Source organism: Schistocerca americana, chromosome X (assembly GCF_021461395.2).
Source record: "Schistocerca americana isolate TAMUIC-IGC-003095 chromosome X, iqSchAmer2.1, whole genome shotgun sequence".
Taxonomy (NCBI): Eukaryota; Metazoa; Arthropoda; class Insecta; order Orthoptera; family Acrididae; genus Schistocerca; species Schistocerca americana.
This window is the reverse complement of record NC_060130.1, coordinates 136949412-136968049: the sequence shown is the minus strand read 5'-3', so window position 1 is coordinate 136968049 and position 18638 is coordinate 136949412. Positions and strand designations below refer to the sequence as shown.

Here is an 18638-nt window from a genome sequence, read left to right as displayed (position 1 = left end):
ATCACAACCAACCGACAGTTTTTTTTATTCAGCTGGGAGCGGCTGTCCACCAGTTTCCTCACTTCCTGGGAAGGAGCAGTACTTTCCATGCAAGGAAGGTAAGCTGAGGCCAATAAAAATTCCCTCGTGGCTCCTTCCTGATGGTCAGGAACTTCACCATTAGCTTGAATGAAATTCCATTCTTGACATAAATATGTTTTTCTTTTCTTTTTTAATTTCTAGCATAAATCAATTTACATTCAGTTCCTCAGACACCTGACACACTATATATTTTCCTAGATCACTATATATTTTCCTAGGTCAGCATTCTGCCTGCCATCTGGTCATACCAGAGGCTGACTCAAGATGGTAGTGGATCCCTTAATTGTGTTCCAGGTTTACCTGCAACACTTCCAGCCACCAGCATGCAGTCATTCTTGCTTCCAAAGTCTGTAACTTGTGAGAACTCTAAATATAGTCTGCCCTCAGCGATATCTCACCGAATTCCACCGCAAGTGTTTGGCTGTCAGACACAACCTTTCAATTGATTACAATTGAGTCCTCCGTTGAGATCTTTGGGTTCTGGGCCCATACTTTCTCAAACAATCTTTTGAGAAACATGTGTAAGACATTCTGGACACAATTTGATACTTTCATTGCTTCAAGAGTTCTACTGCTGTCTTTACCGTGCAGTGTAACCACATTGCCGAGGAGAAATGTTGTCAACATGAAATAATTCACAGTAAACATCTTTATGAAATTTTAATTTTGTCAGTGGTAGCTGAAATAAATGTTCTTGAAATTTTGTGGGTGTAACTCTTGTTTGTTCAAAATAATAAATGTTGACCAGAACTTATGTTCATTTCGTTGCTTCACTACAGTTGTTACCTGTAAGTTTCTTAAGTGAAAACGGGTCAGAGAACACACCATGATTTTCAAAAGGTATGAAAAGTCAGTCAGTGTTGCAGGCGTAAAATTTATTAACTCACAGTGTGCTGCTCAAGGTCTTACATCGTACTGGGCCTCCCACAATATTTCTAATGTTCTTATATACTCTTGTGAATGATGTACTGTTGCATATAGTAAGTTTGCTAACTGCAATTACAGAAGTTGGTGATAATTACAAAAAAAAAAGTTATCCAATGGTTAAGACTGAAATGCTACATGGAATGTGATAAAAGACGATTACATCTCTCTTGATTTCATGGAAAAGTAAGGGAAATGATGCAAATGAACAATGCTGATTACAGCTTTGTTAATTACACTGAAACTATTCCTACCTCGTTTCCTGTTTCAGATATGAGTAATAATTTTTTAATGTTAGCAGAATTTCGATATATAATACTGCAGCCCCAGATAAACATTTTGTTTACATTTTTAATCTGGTTTTGTTTTATAAATTACAGTAATAACAAGGTAATTGGATGTTGTTAGCCAATAACATAGTAAGCTGACAGTAAGAGAGGCATAATTGTTGCTGGTTCCAAACATTATAATTACAGTATATATAATTACAATACATACTGTAGTAGCAGTTGGTCATGTGACAGTACTACTATTTATAGAACAAGACTTTCTCAACTTTCCAGTACATAGTACAAACTTAGACATTTTCATGACACAACTCATTTTTCATTAGTGTTGGAACGGGGCAGACAAAACCAACATATGTTGTAACTTTTATTTTTAAGTAGGCAAAACTGCTATCTCAGTTTTTCATTTCAAATGTAACATGTAGTGATATTTCCATAGATCTCCCTACACAAAATGTCAAGTTACAGTGTATCGTTTCATCATGTTTACTCTAATCTCAGTCTAACAACCATCAGTCTATTCTCATTGCTAAAAGCACATACAATCAATATCTACCCTATGTAGGTCATTTACATTCAGATATATGTTTTCTTTCCACACAGAGCTCATTAGTATAAGCTTCCTTTTTTCCTATGACAGAGCTGATTCTTATGATTGTTAAATTCAATTTTCTCTTCCACATAACAGTACATATCTCAAATTGTGGCAGAGTAATTCACAACTTCATTATCAATATATTGTCCGTGTGTTAATACTATAAGCCATAATCCATTATCTATAAAACAAAATGTAAAATATTTTCAGTTCTCATTATCCGTGACAGTATTTGAGTTGACTCCACTGGTAATCTGAATAAGCAAACATAATCAGAGTACCATAGTTTAGTGTAATAAACAGTATCCATAGTCATCAGTGTACCATTGTGGTCAACATAGCTAAATAACACTTCTATTAATAAGTAGCTGTGTGCTCAAGGTGTGTATATATAGAATTCACTCTATAGGTGCTGAACTTTAAGTACTTAAAATTGTAAATAATTAATTATTGAGTCTGTAGTTCAGAGTTTTGAAACACATGGCTTAACAAGATGAATAAAATAATACTCTTGTTTGTGGTTACTGGTCCAATACCATGTATCATGGCATTGAAGAGTGTGTGTGTGTGTGTGTGTGTGTGTGTGTGTGTGTGTGTGTTACGAGGAGTATATGTGCATAAAGAAAAACAAAGTGCACCTTCATAGTCAAAGTTCCATCTTCTATAAGGTATGTGCCTATCCAAAGATCAAAGTGTACGCATCAAATAGTCAGAGGTATATTCATGGGTATGAAAGTTGAAAGGTAGTCTAAGAAAATGTGTGACATCCAAAATGTGTTGCTGTGGGAGTAAATGTCACGTGTTTGGGTCCCTTGTGTTTGCTACATGCAAGATGCACAAATGATTGTGCATCCTCCTGAAGGACTCTACTAATTTTCCACATCAGTGTCACCTGTAGTTTTCTTTCCACCACTTTTCTTTCACAAATTGGTACTCCATATGGCTTGTATGACATCTTTTTTCACTATCCTACACTTTGCATTTTCTGTAACTCTCACTCAACTGTTTTTCTTTTGCAGGTATCTACACCATAAGGCTTAATGAAAAATTGGTCATGAGATTTCAGCTTTAGTTTAAATTGGCTATTCTTCACTCCACTTGGTCTCTAATAAAGAAACGTCACTATATTCCCATAAAAAATTTTATAATTCCTCTTTATCCTCCAAGTTCAAAGACAAGCTTGCCCCTATCTTTTATGCTGAGAGTTCACTCTGAGGATCATTAGTTATTTTCCCATCACAAAATCCTTCATCTTCCTCATAGTATCCTCTTATCATCAAATTCCTTGACCCCCTCCCCCCCTCCCCAAAATCTGATTGCTGTTAATGTTATTTAACATCACAATATCTGTCTCCTCAGAAATTCCCATCTTAGTATCAGTGAATGACAATTTCATCTCATTCCAGTTAAAACCAAGTTTAGCCTTGACAGTCCATTTCATTCTCATTATTAAACTTTCATTTAAATCATCAGTCACTAAACACCACTGCACAAAAGAAACATTTATTTTGAAAGACAGTGAAACTTTCTGGTGATGAATTCACTAAATTTTTCTAGTGGCACCTTTAATTTTGATTCCAGTTACAGGAAAGTTAGCAGAATTATCCCCATCTCTTATTCTACCTCTTAGTTTGTTTGATATTCCAAAGTATATGGACTCCGCTGTATATCACAATTATCAATGTTTTCATCTTCGTACTACAAACCCTCTTTTTATCTCTCTGAAATCCATAGCTTTATCTTTCTCTATAGATTCTCCAATTTTCGCAGGTTGTAAGCTTTCTTAAACTACGTCGTGATCTATTAGCTCTTCATCAGACTCAAAATTCAATTGTGAGAATTGTGCCTCTTCTCTCTTCCTCTTACTCTCTCTCCATCATTGTTGGGCAAGTCCTCATTCTGATAAAATCAATGTTCTCTTTCCCTATCCCTCTGCCCCTCATTTCTTTCTTGTACCATATCTAGTTTATCAACGTATTTTAAAAATTGTTCAATAGAATCATCTGGTCCATATACCAACCCCCAGTGTATACTTTATGTGGCAATAGCCTCTCTAATGCATCTGTTTATATTATCTCATCTAATGGTTTATCTAAATGTACAAGTGTCTTAAGTTGCTGTTAACAAAAGTCTTTTGGGCGGATGCTGCCTTCTCTGAAACATGACCGACTGAACAGATCTGATGGGATCCTAGCTTATTCACAAATAATTTTTCAAATTCTGCAAAAGTCATATCTGTAGATATATTCTGATTAGGCCAAGAGAGTGCCTCTCCATCATAAAAATTTCTTTATGAATTTTCAAGTTTGCTGACATACTGTTAGTAAAATTATCCTTACACTGGTAAATGAGGTCCACTGGGTGGATTTTTTTCCCAGAAAAATTGTTTATGTTTATACTATTTCAAGTACTATCATTGTTAGTACAAAAATTTCTAGCTGCATCATTTTCTTCAATTTCAGCTACTTCTGCCATACATTGAAATGTTACTAATTCATGCCCTATCACCACCTTTTATGTCTGACAGTTCTTTGTTAAAGAATATATTTCTTTTACTCATTTTCAAATTAATGCTGTCTCCTTCATTTAATGTATGATTTTTAGATTCCTCTCATTGTTCTGTCTCATTGATCAGCTTGTTTTCAACATTCTCAGTTCTGAGTCTAAAGAATAATGTGTGTTTCAAATTCCTATACTCTGTGTTTACATGTGTTTTAAAATAATTTAAATCTACTTCTACTCCCTCAATTGTCTCCGGAGTTTTCTCTACATGAGCTTTGATATCATCTAAATCTTTTCTGATACGTTTCAGTGCCTGAGCTTGCCTCTCCAAGTTTTATATAAATGATCAAACTTTTTTCCTTGTTGATCCAACTTTTTGTCTAATTTCTTGCTCTGTTTTTAAAGTTCTTTTTTCCTAATCCTACTGTCTAGTTTCTGACTTCATCTAATCTCCCCCCTCCCCTGTGAATTTTGCAGGCATATTAAAAATATTGCCACTATTGTCAACTCTCTCTTCGTGACTGAAAACATGAATCGGTGAACAGATACTGTCAGAATCTCCACTTAACATCTTCCCCTTCTAAGTCACTAACATTGCTTTCAACTATCTCATTATCTTGTATCAAATATTGTGCTTCATCCATTTCTTGATTGTTAAACTTCCTGTTGTCGCACATCATGATAATATTATGTGACAAACACACAAAAAAACCTCATTAAGCAAAAAGCTTTTCACGCGGTCCACTGAATTGACGATGTTGTAGAAATGATAAAGTAATTGTAGATGGTGTAGTTTGGTGGTTGTTATGTTTCAGAATGTTGGGGCATCCAGTCTGATATTTTGCTTTCCAGATAAAATTGTCTTTCAGTCTTGATGTTAAAAATTGTCCACCTGAAACTCAGTAGTTGACTTCAGCACTTTAACCTGAATGAAATCAATATCCCAGCTCATTTCGCCATATTGCGGTGTAACCACCTTGCTGGTGACATATGTTGTCAACAGAAAATAATTAAAAGTAAACATCTGTATGAAATATTAATTTTGTGAATGGTAGCTGAAATAAATGTTCTTGAAATTTTGTGGGTGTAGCTCAGTGTGTTCAAAATAATAAACATTGACCAGAACTTCCCTTCATTTTGCTACTTCGTTGCAGTTGTTTCCTGTAAGTAATGGACCAAGAACACCATGGGTTTCAAAAATGTGAAAAGTCAGTTATTGTTTCAGATGCAAAATTGTCACAGAGTGCTGCTCAGGGTCTTAAATCATACTGACCCACCCACACGATTTCTTGTGGGTCTTATGTACTCTCGCTAACAATTGACATGTAGTTGCGTATAGTAAATTTGCAAATTAAAACTACAGAAGTTGTTGATGGTTACAAAAAATTTTGCTATCTGGTGGTTACAGTTGAAATGCATGGAATGTGATACAAACATGATTGCCTGTCTCTAGTTTTCATAGAAAAATAAGTGAAATGGTGTAAATAGACAATGATGATTACATGTTTGTTAATTACGCTGAAACTGTGTTGTCCCAGATATTCCTACCTTGTTTCCTGTTTCAAATAAGAGTAAATTATTTTTTAATGTAAACAGAATTTCAATATATAATGCTGCAGCCCAAATAAACACTTTGTTTACATTGTTAATCTGGTTTTCTTTTATAAATTATAGTAATTATTAGGTAATTAGGTGATGATAGCCAATAGCACAGCAAGCTGACAGTAAGATAAGCAGAGTTGTTAAGTGTCAAACAATAAAATTACAGTATATTTGATATCTCTTTTGTTACTCGCTTGTTCATAACTGAAAAGCCCTAATTGGAAGTAAACAAATTAACAGTACATGCTCCTACCAATGGATGGATGTAATAATTAATGAGTACTTTGACGCGAGGTTGTCAAAAATGATGATAAAAAGATGAAATTACTTAGGAGTTGTACCTAATGATGTAACAGTTACTCATGCAATCCAAACTATCTTTGAAATCATGTGACAAATGCGGTATTACATTTCAACAAGCAGTTTCACCTCCTCCCAGAGAGATGCCTTGGCTCCATCTCCTAAAGCCCAGCCACTGTTCCCATCGCCTTACAGACATACAGACAAACAGACAAATTAGAGCACCTTAATCTGGGTAGATCCTTCTAAATTTGAGGCCTAGATTTACACACACACACACACACACACACACACACACACACACACACACACACTCTGTCCATGCAATCTTTTCAGAGAGAGCCGCCTGAACTACATGCTACTGCTGTGAGGTGGATGTACCTGTTGAACAACTACTGTCTTAAAAACCGAGACTGTAGCATCATAGGTCTGTTTCCCTATTTCTTGCCGTGGCATTTACTGTATCCAATTATCCTGCGATGTAAGAGTACCAGATGCTCCCTTGTTCTCAGTGATGAGGCTTGGGTCTGTTACTCCTTTTGCCTTGAAACAGTCCCCCACCCCACCCCACCCCACCCCTTACGCTCAATGCCATTTCATTCTATCTAGTTTATGTTTAGGAAGACTTTCTTTGTCCAATGTTAAGATATTTTAGATATCAAGTTCTTCAGTTTTTGAGTTGTCAGTGTTCTTCTTTCAGTCCCACAAGAATTGGGGACATCAGGTTGGCACCAGTGGCACCCCACTATGGTGAAAGGCTACTTACTCAGGGATATCACCAGGTACCCCTGAGTCGTCTTTCACAACACATTTGCCACACACCAGTCAGCATTGATAGCATCACATCTTGGGTTGGGTACGTAGGAAATTTGGGAAACCCTACGGAAATGGGTGTATGAAGAATGGGGTGTTATGGGGCACACTTTGTCAGTTTCACCAGCTGAGACCTGCCATCTTGACCCTGCCAGTGGCTATGCTACCGACAGCATAGTCCTCAGCTTCATGTGAACACACAAACATCCACCTGCGTGGTCAGTGTTATGATAAGGCTCTGTTCCCTGGAGAAGTTGTAGCTAGTTATTTGAGAGACTGAATTGTGCTCATCTGTCACACTTTATCTTCAGAAGTAAAGCATGCACTGTATTTTTTTCACGTGTCAGTACACATTATAGTAGTGAAACTACTGTTTCTCTAGGTTCTGATGCTAAGAAAGAAGAGACAGAGACTGCAAAACCAGATGCATCAAGTGCTGTTACAGAAGTGGCACAAATTGCTGAGACAGAAGATAACGTTGTTGGAGGTTCTGGAGCTGATTCAAATGGTGATATGCCCAGTGCTGGTCCGTCAACCTCTGATAATCAGATAGCAGGGCCCTCTTCAAGAAGTGATTCATCAAAATCTCGGGCTGATGGTCCAAAATCTGAATTTAAAGTTGCGACGCCTCCAAGAAGCAGCAAAAGAAAACGTGAGACAAAGGTGGGTTAACTATTTATTTATTCATTCACTCATTCTTTCACACTTTTCTGACCCAGTTCTTGAGGACACAGTGTTACCTTTGCATTTGATTAGTATTTGTGTTAAAACCTTTAAATTACTTTAAGTGAAATAATGTTCCATACATCAATAACTGTAGTGAAATATTGAGCATTGGGAGGAAAATATTGTTAATTCTAAGTTGGGGCAACTATTAATACCGTCATTTTCTTCTAAATGTTGGTATATCACTTAGTGTCAGCTTAGGTTACATAACAAATCAACAACAGAGTTAATGATCCACAATTTAATAATTTAATTATTATTATTGTATGTTTAGCAAACTAGGAAAAAAAGCAGCAGTGTGATGTCTCAATGAGGAACTTGAAACTTTCAGCATATGGCATAAGCACTTGGAGAAACTATGGCTCAAGTTAAAAAACAAGCACTAAATAGATATGTACCAAGTAGAACAGTTCACAATAGGAGTGACCCTTCATATTTACAGCCACTGTAAATAAATTTCGGAAGAAACAAATTACTGCATAGTAGGTGTAAAACGAAGTGGGAGGGGGGGTGTATAAATAGGGAGAGATGCTGAATGACACGTATTTGATTGTTAAGAGAGCAATGTGTGAAGCCTTCAGTGACTACTGTAGCAAAATAATGTCAAATGACCTTTCACAAAATCCAAAGAAATTCTGCTTGTATGTAAGGGCTGTTAGTGGCACCATAGTTAGCACCCAGTCAGTTGCAGGTGAAATCAGAACTGAAATTAAGTGTAGCAAGGAAAACGCAGAAATGCTTAATTGTAAAATGTTTCTTTACAAAGGAAAACTGAGGAGAATTTCCGTATTTTAATCCTTGTATCACTGAAAATATGAGTGAAATAAGTATTAGTGTCAGTGGCACTGAGAAGTAGCTGAAATCGCCAGAACTGAAAGAAGCTCCAGGGCTTGATGGAATTCCTATCAGATTCTGTAAAGAAATTGCAGCTGTGTTAGTCCTTCTTTTAACTATATCATATCTACCTCTAACAAGAAAACTGAACTCAGTAGTTGGAAGAAAGCAAAGGTCACACCTGCGTACAAAAAGGGTAGCAGAAGTGACCTCCAAACTGCTGTCCAGTATCCATGACATAGATTGGTTCTAGAATCTTAGAACATATTCTGACTTCGATAATGAAGTATTTTGAATAGAATGACCTTCTCTGTGCTCGCTCGTATGAAGTTCATTGTGTAGTTTTCACATGACTTACTGAATGCATAATTGAAGCCAATCAAGTAGACTCAGTAGTTCTGGATTCATGTAAAGTATTTCACCCAGTATTGCATCTGTGCTTATTATCAAAAGTGTGATATGGTATATCGAACAAAATTTGTGTCTGGGTTGAGGATTTTTTATACAGAGGATGCTGCTAGTTATATTGGATGGATAGTCAGTAGATGTATAGGTAACTGTGGGAGTGCCCCAGGGAAGGTTTTTACCCTTACTGTTCATGTTGCATATTTATGATCTTGCTGACAATATTAACCCTTGGACTGCTGTGGATGAGCTAATGTGTTGTGCTTCACTGCTCCCCAGGTGCTGAGAAAATGTTTGTGTGGGGCTCTGGGTTTTCTTTACGCACTATTTACATGTGCTGACCCTCTCACTGCTGCGTACAATTTACCTCCATATTTTGATGAATAAGTGTTTGTAGTATTTATCATTCAAAATACGTGCCTCTTCTATGTACTATGATTTGCAAGAAACCTTGTTTCGATGTCTCAAACTGTTTGATATATGGCAATTATTATGACCACATGATTCCCCAAGTGTAGGGAGAGAATTGGTGTTGCATGCCAGGTATAAAAACTAAAAACTTGAGAACGAAATGAGTTATCATTCTGCTCTAGATTTTAACTAAAATTTCGATATGTTATGTACATTTCATAGACAGCTATGTACGAGCTAAAATCAACTATACACAAAGTTTCCACAATGCCTTTTTACCTCTACAAACACTCTGAAATTTCTTGCGGTGCCTTACTTAATTTGATTCAGCACAGTAACTATGACATTCAGTCCTTTATCGAGTGAAGATATGAGACTGTAAGATGTGCAAACATGAAATTTTTCCCCAAATAGTTTTCTTAAAATTGGATGATAAGTATTTCATAGTGGTCGGAACACCATCTTTCAGCACAGGTAACTGTATTAGACAACAAGTACAGTGACAACAAAGCCACACTCAACAAGGAATGCAGTGTGTCTTATCTGTGGCAGTCAAAGGGTTAATAGTAACCTCAGACTTTTTGCAGATAAAAGTATATGTAATGAAGTACTGTCTGTAACAAGCTGCAAAAATATTCAGTCAGTTGTTTGTAAGATTTCTGACTTGCTTCAAATGTTCAGAAATGTAAAATTTTACACTTCACAATACAAGAAGAAAAAAAGTAATATTCTTCAACTATAATATTAATGAGCCTCAGTTGTAATCGGTTAACTCGTACAAGTACCTCGGTGTAATGCTTTGTAGGGGATATAAAATGGGATGATCACATAGGCTCAGTGGGTTAAACAGGTGGCAGATTTCAGTTTAGTGTTAGACTACTGGGGAAATGCAATCAGTCTATGAGGGAGATTGCTTACAAATAACTTGCGTGGCCCATTCTGGAATACTGCTGAAGTGTATGGGACCCGTACAGATAGAAGTAACAGGGGACATTGAACATATACAGAGAAGGGCAGCATGAATGGTCACATGTTTGATACATTGGGGTGTGTCGCAGAAATACTGAAGAGACAGAATTGGGAGACTTGTGAAGATAGACATGACATATCCCAAGAAAGCCTACTTACAGAGTTTAAAAACAAGTTTTAAATAAGGGTTCTAGGAATGTATCGCAAACCTGTACATATCACTCCTGTAGTGAATCTGATGACAATGTTAGGTAAATTACAGCACACATGGAGGTATTTAAACAGTCCTTCCCATTTTTCATACGTGAATAGAATGGGAAAGAACTCTCTTAACTGGTACAATGGCACGTACCCACTGCAATGTACTTCGTTGCTTCACAGAGTGTAGATGTAGTTGTAGATGAAGCTTCTTTCAAATGACTGTGACTATAGTACCTTTGTATTCATCCTGTGCTGCTTCCTCAACAGTTCGTCTTGTACTCTTATCACAAGTTAGTAGTTTGAAGATACTTCAATGTTTTGTGCAATTTCCTCAAAAAAATTATGTTTTTTCACACTGTTCCATGTTTTCCTCTGTGATGCTCCTTTCTCTGCTTGTTACATGTTACTTATTTCAATTATGTTCTTGATTGAAATTTTAGTAATTGCAGGTGTGCTTTATCAGTCACACATTGCTTCGGGGTCTTCATATATTATCTGAGTGTAGCGTAAAACAGCTGCTCCCTCCCCAGTGTGTGTGTGTGTGTGTGTGTGTGTGTGTGTGTGTGTGTGTGTGATTTGATATAAATTTGAGCCTACAAAAATATCTAGTTAACCAATTTTTTGTACAGATTGTATGAAAATTTTTGCTTTTTTTTTTAATTCACATACTCTTCATTTCTGTTCAGCCCAATGAGGCAGGTAAATCTGATGCAAAAGACACCGGTGAGGAGCGCAAGTCAAAACGTGTTCGTACCAGGACACAACCTTACCAGGCTCCATTACCAGAACTGCAGTACATTTCCAAACTAAAGACATTGATGAAGTCACCAGATGACAGACTCATAGTCTTCTACAAGTAAGTGTACAGTTGTAGCAGAATGAATGTTTTGATGGTGCATGATAGAAAATGAAAGGTATTCTTTTCTTTTACCTCTAGGAATGAGTTTTTAGCTGTACGAAATACAGAAGGAGGTTTTTTTGTGTGCCAAACTCTCCAAAACATTTATAGAAGCAGTCCTCGTATTCGTATACGTTGGTTGTCAGAACAAGAGCCAAAGGAAAAAGACTCCAATGTGTATATTCCTGACTTCTATGATGCTACAGGTAAACACTTAATGTCCTTTTTATAATTTCAGATCTGTGTAAGGACTTTCTCCTTATTAACATTTTTAAAATTCAAAAAATGTATTTCAGATTTTGACTGTATACTTACTAATTTGGATTTGAAGAAAGTGGACAAAAACAAATATGAGCTTCCCAATGGAGAGAGGTCTCGTACTGAAAACATATTGACACGTGCACTACAATTTGAGAAGGGAGTGGAGAAGCCTTCTGTGACTGAAGAACATCCTGATGGTCTTGATTTATCTTTATATAAAGATGAAGCTCAGTTGAAGAAAAAGAGGAATTCGAAGAAGCGAGTGTCAAAGAAAAGAACTTCTGCTGGGACTGAAGGAGGACCAAGCACATCAGCTGCTGATGCTGAGAGTGGTGAACCTCCAGCTAAGACAGCTCGTAAGTCAAAATCCACCAAGAAAACTGGGAAAGCAAAACCTCCTTCAAAGGAAAAACCTAAGGCTAAGGACAAGGAGGGATCAAAGAAACCAGAGCGTGATAATGCACGTGAGAAGCGAAATAGTGCTAAAAAGAAAACTGAGAAAAGTGAATCGAGCAACAAATCTAAAAAGAGCTCGTCTACAGCTGCAAAAGTGACTACAGAGAAAAAGAACATCAAAACTACACCAACTAAAAAAACAGATTCAGCTGAAACCTCTATTCCAACAAGGTCTGCAAAAACCAGAAGTAAGTTTGGTATTGTGAATACCTGAATTTTTTAATGAACATTGGCAGTTTTTCATTGCACTGACTATATGTTTTTAGGTGTTAAAGCTGGAGCTGCCCCTTCAAAGACTTCACCCATTACTAGGACAAAGGAGCGTGAACGCAGGGGGGTTAATGCTAAGGAGAGAAAGAAACCAGGCAAGAAGGCCTAAGACAGTGAGTGAGTGATGTATCGTTATCAAATTAACAACTCTTAAGGGTGGATATATGTGGCAGGGAGAAACATATCTTTCTGTCTAAGTGTTTTTATCAGCCCACAACTATATGGACCTGTTGATAGTAACAAGTGAATATTTTATACCTGACATAAAGTGTTTTATTGCACCCAACAAATCTTTTACTTTTTAATGGAGTCTATTACTTTTGTTCTAAATCAGATATTATAATGATTTATGGCTGTTGTAATGGTTATTGGCAGAAAGAGAACTGGATGGACATGGGACAGGGTACAAGATGATTTGGAAGTCTTGTAAAATGCAAATTTGATTGCGGTACTTTGTACCGTTAAGTTGGGATAGAATGTGTATCACATGATGTGTTCTGCATCCCAGATTATTGTGATGTTTCTTATTGGATCTGAAAAGTGAATTGCTGCTGTTGGCATCTTGGAGATAAATATCTCCAAGGAGAAGGTGGGATCATTATCATCTGCACAGTGTTTTATCTTATTGCTGTTTCATGGCATATTTGTAGAAAAGAAAAAGATGATATGAATGGACAGTTGTTGAGATTTGCTTTAACTCTTCAGTGAAATTTACATAGAAATGTCGTTTCTGTAAAACATTTTTCTAGTGTAGTAGCAGCTGTTTCTATATATTTTTCCCAACTGCTCCAAAAAATACCTTACCATTTCCCAATGACCGCTAAAATTAAGAATTTATTGTGACTGTACTTTCACTGCATATATTTATTCCACGGTGCAACAACTTGTTGCCACATGCTAGCTCTGACACAGAGTTGCTCTCTGTTTTCTCAGCCAATGCTGAGTTTGAATTGCATGTTGTTGAATTTTAAGTGTGTGTGTGTGTGTGTGTGTGTGTGTGTGTGTGTGTGTGTGGTGGTCTTGGGGAAGGGAAGGGTTTGTGCATAATGTGTGTGCTCCCCCCCCCCCCCCCTCCCCCCCAATTTGCCCATAATTCCTCCTTACCTATGTGTGCGTGTGCGTGTGCGAGCGAGCGTGATTTTTCTGGGAGGGGGGTTGTGTATTGCGCATGTGCATGCTCCCCCCCCTCCCCCAATTTGCCCATACTCCCTCCTTACCCAAATATATATATATATATATAAATATATGTGTGTGTGTGTGTGTGTGTGTGTGTGTGTGTGTGTGTGTGTGTGTGTGTGTGTGTGTGTGTGTGTGTGTGTGTTGGACTTTTTAATTATAAGCAGCTTGAAAATTAGTGAAGACAAGAGAGTGACTTGAAACAAAGCAAAAGCAACTTCACTGATGACATTGAAAATATTTGCATATGTGTGTATACAGAAATATATGTCCGTGTATGTTTGAGCTCATGTGTTCTTGCCGTGTGTAGGTCTATGTGAGGCTCATTTAAATGAAAATAAAGTATATATCAATTTTAGTGAAGTGTAACATTGTAATCAAAACTTGTTTTTAATAGACCACTTGCTTAGTAGTAAGCAGACTTTGTTGTTTATTTCTTTCACACTGAAATTTGTTAAGAACTGAAAGAAATGTAAAATGAAAAACAGGAAAGTATGCCATTAGCTAGTTAAATCACCAAGAGTATTGTCTGTGTTTCTATGTGGTAGATTGTAGTTATTATTCTATTATTACTACATAATGGTTTTATGTTGTGATTAGTAGTGCACATTAATCTGAGTGTATGAATGTTATAATTGGAAGCTGTAGAGGACAAATTCCAGATACAGCATTTATGGCAAAAAAATCTTTGTTCAGTGTTTGTGTGTGTGTTAACTATTGTGTTACCTGCAAATTCTGTGGGTAAGAAAGTAGCATTTCTGTTAAGTGTTTTTGGGGGTATTTAAGTACATACATGTTTAGTCCAAGCTTCACCATAAGAAACTGCTTGACAGCATAATGGTATAACTTGTAATCGTTATGGCTACTATTTTAGTCTTTTCAGTTTTTAACATTTTACATCTCAGGCTGCCCCAGCAATTTGCAATCACGAATCAGATTATCAGCGTGTCTATAGCATAATTTTGGAGATTTTCGATTTATCTCATGGTTAATTATGTATATGGAAGCAGTATGTTTTCATCAATAAATAGTGTAGTTAATTTTTAAGTTATTCATTGTTCATTTACATTACACTTCACTTCCTCTTCATGTCATTCATGTACAGCTGTACACTCTTCAGATTATGTACAAACATAAATCATGAAATCTCAGAGTAAAAGTAAAACACGTGTAAACTATAGTAAAGATAGATAATACGGTATTATTTGCAATTTGTACCAAATGTTAACTTTTGGGCGTACATACGCGCGTGTGTGTGTGTGTGTGTGTGTGTGTGTGTGTGTGTGTGTGTGTGTGTCCCTCTTTCATTCATGATTAAATGTACAGTGTTAGATCCAGGACAAAACGTAATGCAAACAGTGAAAGCTATCCAAACTATAAATAAATTTTCTTGTAAATTTTATATTTTGGGAATCTGGAAGACTACTTGCCTTTCATTAATGGCCCCTGTAATAGAGAGCCATTCAAATGAGTCTTTAGACTGTGGACGAGACAACTACAATGTCGACGTTTACCAACTTCTCAAGCTTTTTCACCATCCCCCCCCCCCCCCCCCCCCCCCTCCCGTCTTGGTGGACTTGACTATGGTTTCTGAAAGTTTGATTCTCCAGCTTATATTGCTATATGCTTTGCCCTGGCAAATATTTTCAACAATGATGACCAATTATCTGTCTTTAAAGTAGTTTAATTCAACATATTGTCATATATGTATATAATTGTTGTGATCCATGTTATCAGAAGCAGACGTTTGTAAAAAAATAAAAAAAATTGATTCATTTAATGATAATGGTGTGTGTTGAGATATGTTCATCTTCACAAAGAGATAATTGATGTATTAGTTAAATCTAACAATTCATGGGTATTTATATTAGACTTCTGCAACATATAGCACATTGTACTTCAGTAGCTCCACCAGAAAAAAAAAAAAAAAATAAATGGCTAACAGTGACCTGATGCCTGCAGTCATTATGGATGATACTGGGCTTCTTTCGTTGTATTGTGTGTCATTTGTTGCTTTCTAACTTCAGGTTGGAAAGTGTAACTATACTTCGATGTACTTTCCTGTCTGTTGTTCTTCCTATGGTGGTTGTAGTCTGTCATATGGGACAGTGGATTTATTGGTGTATGTAGAACAGTGCCATGGTACACATTTTACTTTGCTGGGTGTTTGTTTTAATGAGATGCGCTTTTGGTGTGCTAACAGTGGCATACCTTAATTAACTAAATGTGTGTAATTTTAATGATAGAGTAATTCTTCAATTGCAGACAGATTTCTTCCCCTTTCCATCCTGGGGTGGGTGGTCATGGGTCAAATGTGGCGCATACCGAAATTTGTTTCATCATATATACATAATTAAAGAGATGCTGAGTGAATTGGGAGTGAATAGCTTTCTGGCAGATATTCTGTTTTTTTTTTTTTTTTTTTTTTTTTTTTTTTTTTTTTTTTTTTTTTTAAAACAATGGTCTTGATCTTGATAGTTGGAGAACTGTGTGTGTGTGTGTGTGTGTGTGTGTGTGTGTGTGTGTGTGTTTGCTTGCTTGCTTGCACATTATATGTAGTAATTGTACAGTAGATGGACTGTTAGTTGATATGTGACACTTGCAGCCATATTGTTCTTATTTTTAATTTGTAAAGTCCACAAATGTGGAAACCCATGAGGATCAACAGTGCAACTTTTTATTGTATTGTATTGTATTGTCTTGTCTTGTCTTTGGGAACACAATCTCATTGTACAAATGCTACAAAGTTCAGTAAACTTGAGCAGCACAAACTGCAAATGAAGTTAGACTAATGCCTATTTATTTGGTTTAAAAAGAGCGCACCAAACCAGTTAGATGGAAGAGACGTAAAGGTTTGAGCAGTTACTTGGGGCTCAGCAAACATTCTGCTTTGAAGGAAATGGTGAGCTGATCTGAAGCAAATCGGTTCAGCTGAGTGTTTCATCTCTCGCACTATAACTGATTAATGGGCATATTTGAAGCATGATATCAATGTCTTGGTGACATTTATGATGTGTAGCGAAAATCATGTCTGCTGGATATGTTGAATGGGGCTCGTAAAAGTGGGAAAAGGTAAAGATGGTGTTCCCTGTTAAATAAAACTAAAAGGGGAAAAAATCTTAAAGCTTCACTTAAAACTCCTTGCCTGCATATGTTTTTCTTTTGGCTGTTATTGTCACCATTTGGATCTCTGCAGGTGATAGTGAGTTTTCATAAACTGTTGTGGTCCTGTACAGTGAACATTAGATGTTTCATATAACATAGTGCCCCTGCTTGTTGTATTGAGCTCATCAAGACACATGGCAGTGTGTGGAATTAATTTTTAAATTTAAAGCATTTGTAGAATTTTCTGCATAGGAAAGTTGTATCTTATCAGTTGACATTGTGCATGTGTTTAGTTCACAGTGTATGTTATTGAGTTTTAAGAATTTGTGACTGAAATAAGCCAACAGCTTTTTCTTCTATGGTAGTGTATAACAGCCTTTGTGTGCAAAATAAAAAATTATATATATATATAAATATATATAAATATATAAATATGAATATATGTATGTTAGCATTGTAGACAGCTGAAATCGTGTCATGCTGTTTCGTCGTATATTGCTAATTATAATGGCTTCAGTACCATGTGTAATTTGAAAAGTTGGAATCTGTGGAGGAATAATAAAAAAAATTGTGTCTGGAACATGCAAATAAGATGAATAAAAGTGAAGCACCAAATAAATTTCTTCTTCTGCATCTGATGTATGTACAAATTGTACTGAGGTTTTGCGGAACAGTATTTCATCAATGGCCTTGTCATGGCGGCTTGCCATACGAGCTTGAAAGTTACCAGATTCACGGTGTAGTTTGCATTTCAAAAATTAGATACTTTCTATTTTTATATTCTTACTTCATCATATTATCTCCTGTCTGTTACTTCTAGGCACTGGTTTTTTACTGCTGCTCACGTACCGAGAGTGGTTCTGAGATATTAGGTCAAATTTATCCTGTGTGAGCAATGAACACCATGATACTTATTGTCAAGATGAGATGTACTGTTCATATATTATCATTTGTTTCAGTTGTGGGGCTGGATTTACGAAAATAATTTCCATATTTTTTTGTTTAGACGTTTGTGGAACCTTATGTGAAATATACACAGATATTAATCTTCATTGATATATCCAATATAATAATGAGTGCCAGTAGTTAAATATGAAATTAACTTTCTGTATTTCCTAAAAACAGTATTTTACGTGTCAGTGGTGGGTGTGGCAGTGGAAAATTTTTGTTCATATTTGAATTTTTCATACAGATATGAAGAAGATAGTTTGTGCCAAGCAAATAAAATGTCGTTCCTAGTTGAAATGAGTGTCATAACTTCAATAATTGTATTCAGTTGGTAACTGCAGTGGGTAATACCTTCAGAATAATTGATATCTGGGACTGAAAGCAGATAGAAGAACTGCACATGGTTTGTAAAAATGCTACTAGAGATCATCATGAAGTTATGAAAATAGAAAATGATGTATCATGTATGTGAAGCATGGGATTAATTGATCAAATATTTGAGGGAAATGCCACATATGAGCAAATGTTAACTTGACCTTTCAACTGTATTTGCACTACTCACTGACAGGAAATTCCGAATGCACAGTCATACTTTTTTTTTTATCTGTAAATGTGTGCTTATATCCATGAGTTGCTTCATTTTTATTCATCGAGGCTTAGCTCTGTCCATAATGTTTTGTTCATTGCAAGGAAGAATCTCAGAATATGGTCTAGTGTCAAGATTTGCTAGCACCTTGATGGTGATCTTGTAGCTTCATTTTGGTGCAATCGGAAAATGTTAAATGTTTATATGTATAGTTCTTAAATATTGAACTTCCTCCTCTGCTTTCTTTTGTTTTCATTGTACAGGTTGTTGGCGTGTATTTAAAATTTA

General features: G+C 36.2%; 1 protein-coding gene across 1 annotated transcript in view; it reads left to right on the top strand.

The window, feature by feature from the left end:
* The window catches only part of LOC124556820 (homeotic protein female sterile-like), a 72891-nt gene extending 57190 nt beyond the window's left edge, over positions 1-15701 (top strand). Inside the window, exons 3-7 of the mRNA XM_047130835.1 lie at positions 7487-7767; positions 11337-11506; positions 11588-11754; positions 11845-12453; positions 12532-15701. Of these exons, the coding sequence (XP_046986791.1) occupies positions 7487-7767; positions 11337-11506; positions 11588-11754; positions 11845-12453; positions 12532-12644 (1340 nt within the window). The 3' untranslated portion in view covers positions 12645-15701. The remainder of the gene's footprint in view (positions 1-7486; positions 7768-11336; positions 11507-11587; positions 11755-11844; positions 12454-12531) is intronic.
* Positions 15702-18638: the final 2937 nt, after the last annotated feature.